General features: G+C 41.7%; 1 protein-coding gene across 2 annotated transcripts in view; it reads left to right on the top strand.

Moving 5' to 3' along the window:
• MAST4 (microtubule associated serine/threonine kinase family member 4) overlaps nt 1-16,537 on the top strand; it is a 924,748-nt gene that overhangs the window by 206,503 nt on the left and 701,708 nt on the right. For both annotated transcript variants that reach the window (XM_033929923.1, XM_033929917.1), the window contains exon 3: nt 2,393-2,517. In XM_033929923.1, the coding sequence (XP_033785814.1) occupies nt 2,393-2,517 (125 nt within the window). The remainder of the gene's footprint in view (nt 1-2,392; nt 2,518-16,537) is intronic.

Here is a 16,537-nt window from a genome sequence, read left to right as displayed (position 1 = left end):
AACGACCACAGCTAAATGGGGCATTTCAGGAGGAGTGTCGAGGGCGGGAGTTGGGCGGGACATGGGCCGGCTTAGACTTAGTCATACTGCATGTATAACTGAAAGTTATACAGCACAGGATCGACAGAACTTGGACGTTGTGACTTAGACCATTTAAAACATGGTTTAAGTCACAAAAACCCACCTAATGTGACCAGATAAGCACTGCAAACACATAATACAAACCCCCACGCACTACCCCAGTGATCACCAACCCCCCCACCCCCATAAAAATATTAATCACAATTTGAAAATTGTGCCTCCAGAACATCATCACCTGGCAGCCTGGCATAGGAAAGCCTAGTCGTGCTACACAGAGACATCTTAAGCCGTCTTGGGGGTGGGTTAGGGACCCATGGAGAGGAGGACCCATGCCCATAAGCCCCTGTAATCACTGCATTGATATTGAAACATGTGCACTCCCCTATTGAAGAACCAGTTATTTTGGCCTCCACTGACAGTTATTTTGGCCTCTCTTTATGCTGGTCCAAATAATATGAATTTAATAATCAAACAGCAATAGCTTACAGGAACAAATCACACAGCATACAGAGTGATAGAGCATACACCAGGCTGGCCAGACTGATGGAGAACTTCCGAAGAGTTCTGAAACTATGGTCCAGGGAGCTTTCTTTTATATGATTCTGACAGCTCTGGCCCACCCTGGTGCAGGTTACATTTCATATTTTCATTGGTTAATCATATTTATTATTATTGATTGGCTAGTATAATGAGTGATATTGTGTGCCACGCCCCTTCTTATCTAATTCTATCCTATTTCCCAGTAAATGTCCTGTTAATATATCAAGATCCTCCTTCGAGCACCTTGGCCTAACGGCTTTTCAGCTCTGTGGTTAGCTCTCTTTCATTCTTACATCTCTTGTTTCTTGCGCAGCATCCGTCAGTATCGTGGTGAGTCTTCCCCATCATCATCCTTTTCCTTGTGAAACTTCTATCGGCTGAACCTGCTAATAGAATTGTTTTTTTTCTCCAGCTGTGCCTTCTGTTTGACCTTGCTCTCAAGAAAGCAGAAGTGTCTTTCAGAGCTGACAGTTTTTAGTCAGAGTGTCCATTTTGCTCTTTCAGCAACATTTTAGGTCTTAGCTGTATTGGCCGGTTTCTGCTATATTGGGGAATTCTCAGGGTCTTCACCTGGGCTTTTCCTACACAGGACTTCTCTTCCCTTCCTCACTATACACCCCCAAAACCCTTTTGTACTTGCATATAGGTAGCTCTTGCAGCCATAAGGGCTATTGGTGTAGTAGATAAGTGGGTCTAAGGGGATTCTGGATGTGGTTTGGGGGGCTCACCATGACCTATAAGGGAGCTGTAGTGAGATGAATACATGGCACCCTTTTTGTGCAGTTCACAGCAGTGCCCTGTAAGGTATCCCACTATTTAGGTGCCATGTCTGGTTGTCTAGTCCATCACATTGTAGACCCCTCCCACGTCCAAAAGGTCTGTTTCTAGGCGTTTTTGCCTTGAATGAAAAGTTGGACGAAAATGTGGTATAAAGATGGACGATTTAGCAGCTTGGACGATCAGATCAGCAGGACGTATAGTTAGACGATTTTTGAAACTGAAAATAATTTGGATGTATTTTTCAAAAATGTGTCCTAAGCATTTACTTTGGACAACTTGCGACTTGGACGAAAATGCACTTAGACGTTCCTTTCGATTATGTCCCTCATGGTGTTTTAGCAAACATTTAAACATGCTCAGACTCCCTTGTTGCTGTATATAGCCCGGGAGTTTATTCCATTATGCTGGACCCACACATGAAAAGGCTGCAGCCCTCATGGTTTGCATCCTCAACTCTTTTCTAGTTGGTATAAATAAATCTCCACTCTGCTTTGTGTGAAATGTAAATTTCAAATTTCAGTAAAACTTTCCTTCCTTAAAGAGAGAGCGATAGAGAGAAGAAAAGATCAATGATAAAAATATTTGATAGTTGGCTTTGAATTTCAACATCTTGATTGGTAAACTCCTGTCTTATTGAATTTAGATTAGGGCATATTAGCATCTGGACTAATGAATCAGAATTAAAATAAAGTCATGTTCAGATGACTGGTTCTTTCTATAAATAGAAGTAGAATTGTATAAGATCTCTACTGTATTGCATTGAAAATGATACCGGAGCACCTTTTCTTCTGTTGCCTTTGTATTTGCTGATATTTCGCTGTTGCATTAACCATTACCTTTTTGGAAATTTTATACTTTTGTTGGGTCACACTGTAGTATGACTTGTGTTTCATGTTTTCTGTATTGGCTGCTTTACCAATAAAGATTATTTAAAAAAAAGAAAAAAGAAAAGAAAATTTAATAAGGTCAGCTTTCAATTTTTTTTTTATAGGAAGGTACCTTCTACCTAGTTACATTTTCCAGCAATCATGGCAGTCATCTTCAGAAGCCTCCAATCTTACTCGGATGCGCAGTCAGGCCCTTGGGCAATCGGCTCCCTCACTTACTGCCAGCTTGGTGAGTAGAATTAATTCTTTATATTAATTTTAAAAAGTATGTTCTGTGTCAGCTTTAAGCACACAAGAAAATTATCTTAACAAGGGTACATAATCCTACTCAATGATATAAGCAGTAGATTTATACTGCCCTATAGCAAAATCGTGACCTATATATTTGTAGTATGTTTGTGTACGTTGTATATGTTTCAGGGACTCTAGTTTATCTTGTCTACTATAAAGTAGTGCAGTCTGGGCAGACCTCCAGATTTTGGATGGTGCTTGAAGCAGAAGCATTACACATCTCAGCATGGAGGACAGCTGCCGTTATGGTGGTGAAGATGGTGGAAATGGCAGCTCCAATATCAGCATGGGTTAGGAGGCCATCTTAGCCTATTAGTTTTGATGGATCTTTCTTGCTAGCAGTAAATTTTCAACTGCTTTCTTTTTATCATTAGTAGATTGATAGTGGACTCTCATCTGAATTAAAATTTTCTAGCATTGGTTCTTAATTCGTTTTTTTTAATAACTGTTATTAAAAAGAGTAAATTTTAAAAGTATATATGTATAACCAAGAACAAAGTGTGGGTTCCAATATTGTAAGCTATGCTATCATTTAGTGCAGTGGTCTCAAAATCTTTGCAGCGCCACATTTTGGATTTGTAGGTACTTGCAGGGCCACAGAAAAAATAATTAATGTCTTATTAAAGAAATGGCAACTTTGCATGAGTTAAAACTTGTTATAGATTATAAATCTTTCCTTAATTGCTTCTGATAATTTTAGCTATACACAGCTGAAAGCAGTGCAACATGCAGAAAGTGAAGTTTAGACAGTTTTTCCACTATTTTGAGGCACATATCGAGGGCCTCAATATAGTACCTGGCAGGCTGCAAGTGGCCCGTGAGTTTGAGATCACTGGTTTAGTGTGATGGTTTGCTTTTCATTTTCGTGTTCTAACGATACTCCCAATGCAGTAAGGGTTTTAGCATAGCAAATTTCTCAGAAAAAAACAAGCTAAAGAGTATCATAGTTGGAATGTAGATATGCATACAAACCTATTGAATCAGAAATTGCTCCTGTTGTTATCAAAAATGTACTGAATTTACTATCCCTGTAGCAAATGGTCATCTTGGGGTGAAATGCAGGGCGTTGCTGCACTGGTTACTCCCGATTCTATATTAACAAGTGATCCCTAGTGACAGTATAGACTTTTAAGTTTTGGTAGGAGTAGGCGCTCCACCCACCTGCTGCACTGCTTTTCAGTCATTGAGAGTGAAGCAGAGATCTATGTATTGGTTACATAATATTAAAGCAGTTTTGGTTTGTTAGGAGGTTTGTTGACTGTTCAGCTTTCCTGTCTAAAAACACCTTAAACTTACCTAAGTGTGTCTTAGCTTGAGAGATCCAGTTGATTACATGATTATAGGAGATAAAGACAGTTGGATACCCATCTGGTACCTTGTGTATGAGAAGAAACAGAGAAGGTATACGAGCTTGCTTAGAGGAGAAATGTGAAGAAGAGGTTTACAAGAGAAGAACAGAAAATAATTGTTATAACTTCAGATATGGAAGGGGAAAACAACAGAAGTAGGTGCTGCTCATTCATAAACCTAAGGATGTCCCAAGAACTAAGATTAAATATACATTCACAAAACCATTTCAAAAAGTCAAAATGGACAGTAGACTAAGTCCCAATTAGTATTATATTGTATTTTATATATAGGGACAAGCCTCAGATTGTCCCTATATATAAAATTCAATAAACTACTAATTGGGACATAGTTTACTGTCCATTTTGACTTTTTGAAATGGTTTTGCGTATGTATATTTAATTAATAGACAACCATTTAATCTTTTTGGTCTTTTGTTGTGCCAAGAACTAAAGAGACATTTTGGTCCAGGGAAGAATTCTAAGATTTACAGATCCATTGAATTAAGTTTCACCATACAAATGGATGCAGCAAGAAGAAAATGTAACCAATCCAATCTTTAGTTTTATATACCGATTCTTCCCTCAGAAAGGGCTCGACTCGGTTAACAAGATTACCCTAATCAAGTGGAGAGAGAAAAATAGTCTCCACTCTAACCATTAATTTAAAGCAGGTGAATCTATCAAAAATATCTGGAAAAAGTAAGTTTTTACCATTTTCCGGAAGAATGGTATTTGAGAGAGTAATCTAATCTCATATGGAAGCTCATTCCAAATTTTTACAAATGAGAAGACAAAAGATCGACTGAAATTGGATATAGTTTTGATTCTCTTAATAGTAGTAAAGCCAAGTTTGTATTTCTGAATACTTCTAGAGTTAAATGGTGTGCCAGAATTAAAGAAAACAGGAACTAAAGTGAGAAAACCTCCATACAGAATTTTAAATATCACATAGGCGCATTTAAATTGAATTCTCCAGAAGACAGGAAGCCAATGAAGTGCCTTAAATAAAGAGGTGACATGATCATATTTATGCTTACCAAATATCAGTTTTGCCACAGTATTCTGGATGTGCTGTAACCTTTTCAGGTTACATTTGTTCAAACAAACATAAAGTGAATTAGCATAATCCAATTGTGATAAAATAACTGCCTGGACCAAAACAGTAAAATGTTGTTGGAAAAATAAATGACGAACCTGTCTAAGCATCTTGAGGCTGAGAGAACATTTTTTCGTTACATTACTAACTTGAGAAGAAAGAGAAAGTGAAGAATCCAAGATAAAGCCCAGGATTTTAGATGTAAATTAAATTTTCAATGGATCACCTGAAATTAATAACACTCTAGAGGGTAGCATTTCTGTTTTAGGGCCAAACCATAAAAGTTTTGTTTTTGTGGTGTTTAATTTCATACGTACCGATGAGGCCCAGTCCTGAATCCTTGAAATACAGGGATTTATACTGGATGTTAAACTTTTTAAAGAAAGGTCAATTTCGAGCAGAACAAAAATATCATCTGCATAAGTAGATTGATTCCATTAGAAATAATTTCAGGTATTGTAATGTAGTCATGTACATATTGAATAGAATAGGGGACAACGGTGAGCCCTGTGGCACTCCACAACTAGAGGTCCAAGGGGAGGACAGTTTACCTTCATTGTGCACCTGATACGATTTTAATGTTAGAAAACCTTTGAACCAATCCAAAACTTTCTCACCAAGGCCAATGAGAAAATGATGATCTCTATAAAGAACATTTTGGAACATGATGAAGGATTTTGACTTTTATTGAGCATGTTGAACAGTGTCTCAAACTTGCGGCCTGGGGGACACATGCGGCCTGCCAGGTACTATTTTGAGACCCTTGGTATGTTTATCATATTCACAAAAGTAAAATAAAAGTTTCTTGATCATATGTCTCTTTAGCTATAAATTGCAATATTATTATTTAGACTTAACCAAAAAGAAAGATTTATAAACTATAAAGAGTTTTACCTCGTGCAAAATTGTCATTTATTTAATAAGACATTAACTATTTTTTTCTGCGGCCCTCCAAGTACCTACAAATCCAAAATGTGGCCCTGCAGAGGGTTTGAGTTTGAGACCACTGATGTAGAAGAAAATCACACTTTCTATTTTGGGATCTAGAAACTAAACTTCCCTCTTCTCCCTAAGGGCTAGATTCACTAAAATCCACAAATCGATCCTATTCATGTTCTATACGTTTCAGCGTCAATCTGGCCAATCGATTCAGTAAAGCTTGTCCATTCAAATGTTCAAATTGTAAACACCCCCCCATTCGTGCACACATCTCGCTGTAACATCGATCCTTGTTGGTTTTGAAGCACATAACGCATGTGCTAGCTCTTTAGGACTTTACTGCATAGAAATGGGGTGGGGTTTAATCGCGGACATCATTGGTGGGCTCCAAATGTACCTACCGCAAAGCATTGTTGTCGTAAAAAAATGCAATATAGGAACTTTAGTTTTTACCAATCTCTCTTTTTTACTTAAGTGCAAGCTATATAAGCTGTGACCGTAGCTTTTTGAAATATTTGTTGGAGAGGTTTAAGGAGAAATAGCATCGGAGGTTTGTGAGCGAGCTGTGGAATTCCTCGAGTTCGTGTTCCAAAAGAAGCAGATAGTGTAGCCGACGAACGCCGTCCATTTCTCTCTGGAAAATTACTGTTAAGTTGCTAGAAGGCACAACAGTTAACAGCAGTTGAATACATTGGGATAATGCGTTGTTTTATACAGCCTAAGAATCCCAGGAGGCTGTGCGGCTCTTTCTGCCATAAAGCATGAAGCAACCAAAGGCGACTCCGTGATGTCAGATGCATGCAACAATCTAGCTGGAAGGAAAGTGGGGGAGGGATAGCTGGCCCTTTAAAATATATTTTTGATTTTTTTTTAAATTTGGCATTGATATATGAAATATACAATGTGCAAGGAGAGCACGGGGTTAATCCATGATTTTTTCACCATGCGCATTACAAATCTGAGATTCACTCCTGCGCTCACTATGCGCATTCCAAAAAAATAAAAAAAATATTTCTAATGCTTATGTACATGAAAGTTTACATATATTTAAAGTTTATATATATTTGGGATTTTTTGTGGGGTAGATATATATATTTTTAATGGGGTTCTTAACATGCATGCGGAAGTTGCTATGCAGGAATAGTCGGCGAGGATGTAAAGCGACTGGTCCTCAGCAGTCAAAACTTTTTGGATTGGAAAGGCCAGTCGATTTGGACAAAATGGTTTCATAAATCGATGCCTTAAGAAATTTACATGCCTTTTTACTCATTTGCATGCGCAGATCGGATCGGGTGCAGATGGGGTCTGGAGGAAGGTTAGTGAATCGAGCCATAGTCGGAAAGTGATAGCAAACCGATTGGTACACGATCGGTTTGCTTAGTGAATCTAGCCCTAAGTCTCTATATCGAGACTGGCTTCTTAAAAACAGACCCAAGATGGGGCTTATGAACAATATCGGACATAGGAAGGACAATTTTCTAAAGCCATTTACTTGGGTAGTTACATTTTTACTCTAGTACAAAGGCTTTTTGCAAATCACCCACCCGAAAACCCCCTAAAAGTACATACAGTTTAGAGAATCAATGCAAAGCTTGCTGGTACACTTTATACCAGTATATACAATTTTGAAAACTTATACAAATAGTGACAATATTTCTAGTATTTTAGGGGTCCTTTTATTAAGGTGCACTAAATGATTTAGCGCACGCTAAAGATTAGTGCACGCTAAATGCAAAGGCATTCATTATATCCTATGGGCATCTTAGCATTTAGTGCATGCTAAATCGGTTAATGCACCTTAATAAAAGGACCCCTTAGTCATGGTTTGCATATCTATTGCAGCTGTTAAGATGAAGTTTTCCAAGCAATAAACTATTGAAGCTTTTCAATGAATGCATAGGGAGAAATGTCTAATCATCCACATTTGTGCAAAATTCACAGGCATTTTTTTTAACCCTTTGAGGTGGTTCTTGTTTTCCAAATGAAAGTATGCATCTACTTTCACTTTGCAAATTAATTTAGGAGAAAAGCATTTATACTTCCAAATTTGTGTGGATAGATTTTCCAAGAAAAAATTATATGTATAGTTTAGAAATTTTTACATATTTTACATAAACACAACCTCTCATCTGGGAATGTTTCTTCCAACTGTGAGTAATTATCATGTGTTATAGTGATGTTACATGCATATGATTACTCACACATGCAGAGAGCAGTTTTCTAAAAGCCAATTTCTGCAAGTAAAACAGTTTTGTCCATGGAAATCACTAAGAAAATTAATCTTCCCAGTGTAAATATTCAGCACCTCAGTTTGACATCTCAGTGGGAATTGTCAATTCTGCTATAAAAAATGTAAACTAAAAACACCCTTCTTCTCAATTTATTAATTATAAATCTATGACCCATCAAAGAAAGGAAGACTTCTAAGTTCATTAACATGTAATATCCTCCCATTTTTTTTTATCAGTCAGTCTGAATACAGTATTTCTTATATACAGTAGTTAGCACAAGAGACAACTTTCTGTCAAAAAAATAAAAAATAAAAATTAAAGGTTCACTTGTCTGATTAAGTTCCCCAGTCTGTTCATCCAGCATGAATTTGTTTTGATTCAGCATCTGCCTCAGGGATCTGACTGGATCAAACTTCTGAAACTTCTTCTGTACTATATAACTTCCTCACAAAGGTCCAGATTATGCATCACAGCTATGAGTAGAGGAGAAGCCTAGTTAGTGGTTAGAACATCAGGCTGATAACAAGGTTCAACTTCAATTCTCATCACAGCTCCTTATGATCTTGGGCAGCTCACTTAACCCTCTATTGTCTCAAGTATTGAGATTAAATATGCCCCTGTCCTTGGAAGATTTAGGATCTAGTGTACCTACATGTAACTCACCTTGAGCTATTTCTGAAAAAAGTGTGAGCTAAATCCAAAAATAAATAACAAATATGCATTCTTTGGCTTGATTTTCAAAGGACAATGTGCACGTTTCCCCTGGAAAATTGATGTAAGCGATATATATACCCACTGCAGAAATTAGATTGACATGTGATAGCTAAAATACCACAGCACTCTCTCATAAGAACATAAGAGTTGCCATACTGAGACAAACAGGGAGAGTTAAAGCTACAGCCTCAGCACCCTGAGGTTGCTGCTCCCTGTGTCCCTGTGAGCAAGTCACCTAATCCCCCCATTGCCCCAGGTACATTAGATGGATTGTGAGTTTGTTTGGTTGAAATAACCATATACTCACCAGGATAGACAGAGAAAAATGCTCATGTACCTGAATAAATTCATGTAAACTGTTCTGAGCTCCCTTGGGAGAACAATAAAGAAAATTGAATAAGATCCATTAAGCCCAGTATCCTGTTTCCAACAGTGACAAACCCAAGTCCCAAGTAGAAGATTTTAAGTTGTTTATCCAGTGGATTTTCTCCAAGTACATCTTAATAATGGCTTATGGACTTTTGTTTTAGGAAATTGTCTAAACTTTTTTTAAACCCTGTTAAGCTAACTGCTTTCACCACATTCTCTGACAACAGATTCCAGACTAACAGAAGCAGAAGCTGAATTTGGAAGCCAAGTCTTCCTTAGGGTCATGCCCTCGAAGCCACTGAGCCAGAGAGCTGACCCCAGAAATTAAGACATTTTAATATAGGATTCTTTCCTTTTGTGCCTTTGCTGAGTATGACACAGTGAGTTATACACAGTATTTATATTAAAGAATGAACCTGCAATAATTTGATGCTGTGATTGTGAACATTTCAGCACAACCCTTTCCTGAATTAAAGCAATTTCAGCTTGCCTGTAGCATCTGTTCTTTTAGTGGTCATGTCTCTGTTGGTATTAAAACCATAAGTTCAGACATATAGAAAGGTCCAATGACTTGTTTATAGATATAACACAGCTTAGCCCATATTAGAACCCTTATCTCCCAGTTTCCCATTTGCTTTCTGTAACCGATAAACAAAAGTTAATTTCTAAGGTTGATCGTAATGGCAATGTTTCCTTATTTATTTCACCAAACGTTATTTGATTTCTTTTATGGTATGGATTTATGCCAGAGCTCCCTGATTATCAGGCCTGTTTCTCTCATAATTTTGTGAACATAAGATAAATTTGTGTGTTTATGAATATTTGCTAGACACTAACAAGGAAGTATTGCTACATTTCATCAGAACAACTGAAAATTGCTGGGATTTGCTATGAATATAATGATTTATCTATATGTAGAGAGAGAAAGGGAGTGAGGCAGACCGACATAAATATATAGATGATAGGAAAATAGAGAAGTTGTAGTAGTACTGTAACTGGAGTTAATGATGCATGGATGTAGAATCTTGTATTAATTTTATGCTATGCTATGTGTATATCCTTCATTTTTACTGTAATTAGATTGTATAGATTTTATAAATATACTGTATATCACATTAGCACCTACATATTAAAGATCATTAAAGGGAGAAGTCGGGAAAGGAGTCCAGCAGCAGTGAAGGAATTGTTCTACAGTGGTACCTTGGTTTAAGAGCATAATTCGTTCCAGAAGCATGCTCTTAAACCAAAACACTCGTATATCAAAGCAACTTTCCCCATAGAAGATAATGGAAACTTGAACAATTTGTTCCACATCCCCAAAAACTTAATTACCATTAGGGATGCCTCCACCGCTGCCTCTGCCACAGACCCATCCACGCGGCTCCTCCAATTCTCCTCCTCTGCTGCTGTTGGCTGCCTCTCACTGCGGGTGGTGCTGGCTAAGCAAACGCTGCCACCGCCGCCGCTGCAACAGAGCCCGACTGGACACTGTTGGCTCTGCCGCTCCGGATGCTGCCCCCCCTCCCCCCTGATGCCACTACCCCCTCTGCTGGGACTCTCAAGTGCTGACTCACTCCTGCCAGACGCACCCCGACTCCCAAGCTCCACCTGAGGCCACCGGCGCTGCTATTGCCTCTTCCCCCCCCCTCCCTGACTGGCCCTGTCCTTACCCCTGCACCGCCGGTGATAAAAGTGCCTGCCGCCGGTCTGCTGCTGAGCTTTGAGCATCTGCGCATGCTCAAGGCCTTCTGGATCTCATCCTCAGCGAGATTCTCATGAGAATCTCGGAGAGGGTGAGATCCAGAAGGCCTTGAGCATGCGCAGATGCTCAAGGCTCAGCAGCAGACCGGCGGCAGGCACTTTTATCACCGGCGGTGCAGGGGTAAGGACAGGGCCAGTCGGGGAGGGGGGGGGGAAGAGGCGATAGAAGCGCTGGTGGCCTCGGGGGGAACAATACTGTTGGTTCCCGCGGTCGGGTCGGGTGGGGGCTCGCAAATCGAGTCAATGCTCGGTTTACGAGTCAAAAGTTTGCTGAGTGTTTTGCTCGTCTTGCAAAACACTCGCAAACAGGGTTACTCGTAAACCGAGGTTTGACTGTATTTTGAACATAAAAGGGTTAAGCTGGGGAGTAGGGTTATGAGTAAAGACTGGGGCTTTCTAAAACTATCCTGAGGTCACAGTCTACCATGCAAGCTGTAAAACATCTTCACTGGAGTTGTGACTAGGGTTCAGGCTCCTTTTCTTGAGCAACACTTGGAGCACTGTGGCATTAGTGATCACAGCCTGTGGTGAGGCAGTATCAGATGTCGCAGTCGTAGGCTCATTTTGTATAGGGGGCTATGTATGAAAAATGGGACAGCCAGGTCGGAGTGTTCACCGTTTCCCCAGTATTTTACAAAAGGATGTGCCAAATAGGCATCCTTTTGTATAATGTGTGTAAGGATGCCAGTAGATGCACATAGAACTGCTGGTACATAAAAGGTGAGCAGCAATTTTACAACGCTACAAGCGGAAAAAAAGAACAATATTATAAGAGAGATTATACATTAAAATGTCAGTGAAAGTTGCAATTTCATTGCTTCACTATATAAGCACCATAATGGTGTCTGGGACAACAATGGGGCCCCTTACATAGTTTCAAAATCATTTATAGTCCACTAGCCAGCAATTAGTTCTTAGCGAATAACATAAAAAAGAAGCTAGATCAATAATAAATCTATGATTATTTTGTGTAGTTGACCAGTTTATGATTATAGAAGACCATTAATCCAACTATCATCTACGAAGACTATACTTTTGAAACATAATTGCTGAAGTGCTTTTCTAAATGCACTAAAATTTGATATAGATTTTAACTGGTTTGGGAGAGTCAAATAGATAAAAGCAGCTTATTAGGAAAACAAGGTAGTGAACAGCTTTTCTGAAATAATGCCCTTAGGGCTTGGGAATTGCAGTGGCAGTGCATCTCGAATATTATAATATTGACTAGTTGATGATCTACATAACAGATGGTTCATATACCAAGGAGTTAGGCCATGCAAAATTTTGAACAATAAGCAGCACAATTTGAATATTATTCTGACCTCTATCAGAAGCCGGTGCAAAATAATAAAAGGTATAATCCTGTCTTTTTTGTTTTTTTTCAATTTATAAATCAGCTGAACCACTGAATTTTGAAGAATCTGCATTTTCTTGAGTAAGTTCTTAGAAACCCCAAGATAGATGATGTTGCAATAGTCTAATTTACTTGGTAGTGATTCAACCACCAGTCTAAATTGATCGTGCCACAAGTATTTTCTGATGTTTCTAAATTTTTTCAAGACCCAGAATGCACTTTTTACAAGATGATTAATCTGATCCTTCATTGTTAATTATCCAGTATTTTTCCTAATATTTTTTATGATTGCTTTTAGATTATAATCTATTTCATCTACTTTGAGTGGAACCTTCTTCTTGAGTATGTATTTATTTTAAAATTTCTATACTGTTTTTTTCCGAAATGGTTTACAAAAAGTTACATACATAAAATATTATAAAAATCAGAATAAGATAGGAACAAAAACAAAGAGATTTAATCTTTACATAAGGTCAATTGCTCAAAGAAATGCATCTAAATGCATCTATGGGGTCCTTTTATCAAGGCGCGGTAGGGGTTTAACACGCAGAATACCGCGTGTTAAACCGCCTGCCGTGCTAGTCGCTAACGTCTCCATTGACGAGGCGTTAGTTTTTTGGCTTGCCGCAGGGGTTAGCGCATGATGAAATGTCCGCGCTAACCCCCGTAGCGTGCCTTGATAAAAGGAATCCTATGTGTTTTTACATTTTCCTAAATGTAGTCCTGTCTCTGTTTAGAACCTTTTAATAAAAATGTAGTTTTATCTTTATTTAATTTCAAATAGTTTGAGTTCATCCAATCCACAATTAAATGGAAACAATAGAAAACCTTCTGATGTATATCTTGTATCTTAGAGTCAACCTGAAATAAAACAGCAGAGGTTCTTCAGCAGTAAGAACAGCTCTCTTTCCTGCTTTCTTCAGTCAGTGGCACTGTGTACGTGCTGTCACCTCACTGGCTTCCCCCTGCTGCACATGCTCAGTTTTCACACATGCATGGGGCAGCATCAGAAGTGCATAGACAATGCTGCTAGCTGGAACAAGTAGGAAAGAAAGTTGTTCTTGCCTCCTAGGACTCCAGCTTAGGTATTTAATGCCTTGAGTTTGCATGAGGAGGTAGAGAATGTGGAGACCACATTGCCCATCTACCGTATTTTCGCGGATATAACGCGCACCCGTGTAAAACGCGCACACGGGTATAGCGCGCAGAAACCACACTTGTATGTACGGAAACTTTTGTATACAGCGCTCATGGGTATACCGCGCATGCTGCCCGACTCTCCTCTGGCCACCCCGACTCTCCTTTCGCTCTCCCCGACTCTCCTCTGGCCACCCCGACTCTCCTTTCGCCCTCCCCGACTCTCCTCTGGTTGCCCCGACTCTCCGTTCACCTGCCATGACTTTCCGTGCACTGCCCCGCCTCTCCGTGCGCGGTCCCGACCCGGAGTTTTCTCAGCAGAATTTCCCAGACCACCTCTTCCTCTCAACACATTGACACGCTAGTGGGTTTATTTTATAGCTTTTTCACTCCCTTCGGTCTGCCTGTCCCCCTTGAAGTCCTGTCCCCCCTTGAAGTCCTGTCCCCCCTTGAAGGTCTGCCTGTCCCCCTTGAAGGTCTGCCTGTTCCCCCTTGAAGTCCTGTCCCCCCTTGAAGGTCTGTCCCCATCCTGAAAGCCTGATGCCCCCCCTCGACATCCGATTCTTCTCCCCCCTCGGCAGGACCACTCGCACCCCCACCCCGAAGGACCGCCGACTCCCCGACAATATCGGGCCAGGAGGGAGCCCAAATCCTCCTGGCCACGGCGACCCCCTAACCCCACCCCGCACTACATTACGGGCAGGAGGGATCCCAGGCCCTCCTGCCCTCGACGCAAACCCCCCTCCCCCCCAACGCCCGCCCCCCCCAAGAACCTCCGACCGCCCCCCCAGCCGACCCGCGATCCCCCTGGCGACCCCCACGACCCCCCCCACCCCCCTTCCCCGTACCTTTGGTAGTTGGCCGGACAGACGGGAGCCAAACCCACCTGTCCGGCAGGCAGCCAACGAAGGAATGAGGCCGGATTGGCCCATCCATCCTAAAGCTCCGCCTACTGGTGGGGCCTAAGGCGCGTGGGCCAATCAGAATAGGCCCTGGAGCCTTAGGTCCCACCTGGGGGCGTGGCCTGAGGCACATGGTCGGGTTGGGCCCATGTGCCTCAGGCCGCGCCCCCAGGTGGGACCTAAGGCTCCAGGGCCTATTCTGATTGGCCCACGCGCCTTAGGCCCCACCAGTAGGCGGAGCTTTAGGATGGATGGGCCAATCCGGCCTCATTCCTTTGTTGGCTGCCTGCCGGACAGGCGGGTTTGGCTCCCGTCTGTCCGGCCAACTACCAAAGGTACGGGGAAGGGGGATGGGGGGATCGTGGGGGTCGCTAGGGGGATCGCGGGTCGGCTGGGGGGGCGGTCGGAGGTTCTTGGGGGGGGCGGTCGTTGGGGGGATGGGGGTTTGCGTCGAGGGCAGGAGGGCCTAGGATCCCTCCTGCCCGTAATGTAGTGCGAGGTGGGGGTAGGGGGTCGCCGTGGCCAGGAGGGTTTGGGCTCCCTCCTGGCCCGATATTGTCGGGGAGTCGGCGGTCCTTCGGGGTGGGGGTGCGAGCGGTGGGGGTGCGAGCGTCCTTCCGGATGATGAATCGGGCATCGGGCGGGGTGTGAAATATGTAAAAAAAAATTTGTATACCGCGCTCAGGCATATAACGCGCGAAGGGTATGCGCGGTACGTAAAAACGCGTATAACGCGCGCGTTATATCCGCGAAAATACGGTAGTTTGTCCAGTGGCCCATCTAAAGTTTGAGATCTGGCTGCACCTCTGCCTATAACTTACATGTGCAACTATGAGCTCCTCCCGTGTTTCACCCAGACTCTACCCATGTGCTTGCCCACCTTAAACTAAGTGCCATCACATTTTGGTGTCATTTTACAGAATATTGGCCTTTATATGCTTGTGTTCTGGTATTGTATTCATTTGTATGCATTCTTGATGCTTTTATGTTGGCTCCTTCCTTACAGAATTTCACCTATGATGGCCCAATTAAATTTTTTGAAAATAAGAAAAACCTATACCTATATGTGGCAATGACTAATCTGCAAAGCCACAAATGGTTAGTTGTTTTTTTTAATATTTTGGAGACAGAGGTCCCTTAGCCAAGGTGTATCAACTGATTTAGTGGACTCCGAAATGCCTATGGGCTACATGGCATTTAACACATACTAATTTGTTAGCATGCACTAAATCCATTAGTGCAGTTTTTCAACCTTTTTACACCTATGGACCGGCAGAAATAAAAGAATTATTCTGTGGACCGGCATCGGTCTGTGGACCGGCGGTTGAAGAACACGGGGCTAAGTCGTGGGCCAGACCCCGCCCCCTAATAATACTAATTGCACCTTGCACGTCCCGTGCCTCATTTGGAAGCCTTTCCTCTGACAACGTCAGAGAGAAGGCTTCTGGTTCAGGCGCAGGATGCACGTAGGAGCCACTACAGCCACTACCCGTGGCTTTATGCACTGAATCAGTTAGGAAGAGGGAGCTGGCTCGAAGATAACGCCGCAACGATCGCACCGTGGACCGGTGGTTGAAGAACATTGTTTATGGCCTGATGCACGTGGTGGCCCTGTGGACCAGCAGGAAATTTCTGTGGACTGGCACTAGTCCATGGACCAATGGTTGAAGAACACTGCATTAGTGCACTCCAAAAAAGGACCCCAACATAAATGAATGGTGGATTAAGGAAAATAGAGCTAAGTCAAAGAACCAATGAAGCCAGGTTTAAATTCTATTGCTGCTCCTTGTGATCTTGGGCAAGTCACTCAACCCTCCTTTGCCTCAGTTACAGACTTAGATTATAAGCCCTCTGGGAAGAAGGAAAATGCCTAGTATAGCTGAACTAATAAGGCATGAGTTAAATCTCAGTTGACAGCCCTGGCTTGAAGCAAACACTTTTATGAAACCCATGCATACTTGGGATCAGTGGCGTAGTAAAGGTGGGGGTGGACTGCCCCGGGTGTCATCTTGGTGGGGGCACCGGCACCTCTCCGCTCTCTACACCATGCTCATACCCTCCCTTTCCCCTCTTACCTCTCACCTCTCTACTGGTGCGAACAACTTC

This window comes from Geotrypetes seraphini, chromosome 1 (genome assembly GCF_902459505.1).
Source record: "Geotrypetes seraphini chromosome 1, aGeoSer1.1, whole genome shotgun sequence".
Classification (NCBI taxonomy): domain Eukaryota; kingdom Metazoa; phylum Chordata; class Amphibia; order Gymnophiona; family Dermophiidae; genus Geotrypetes; species Geotrypetes seraphini.
Note: the sequence above shows the minus strand (reverse complement) of the source record. Positions and strands in the feature narration are given on the sequence as shown.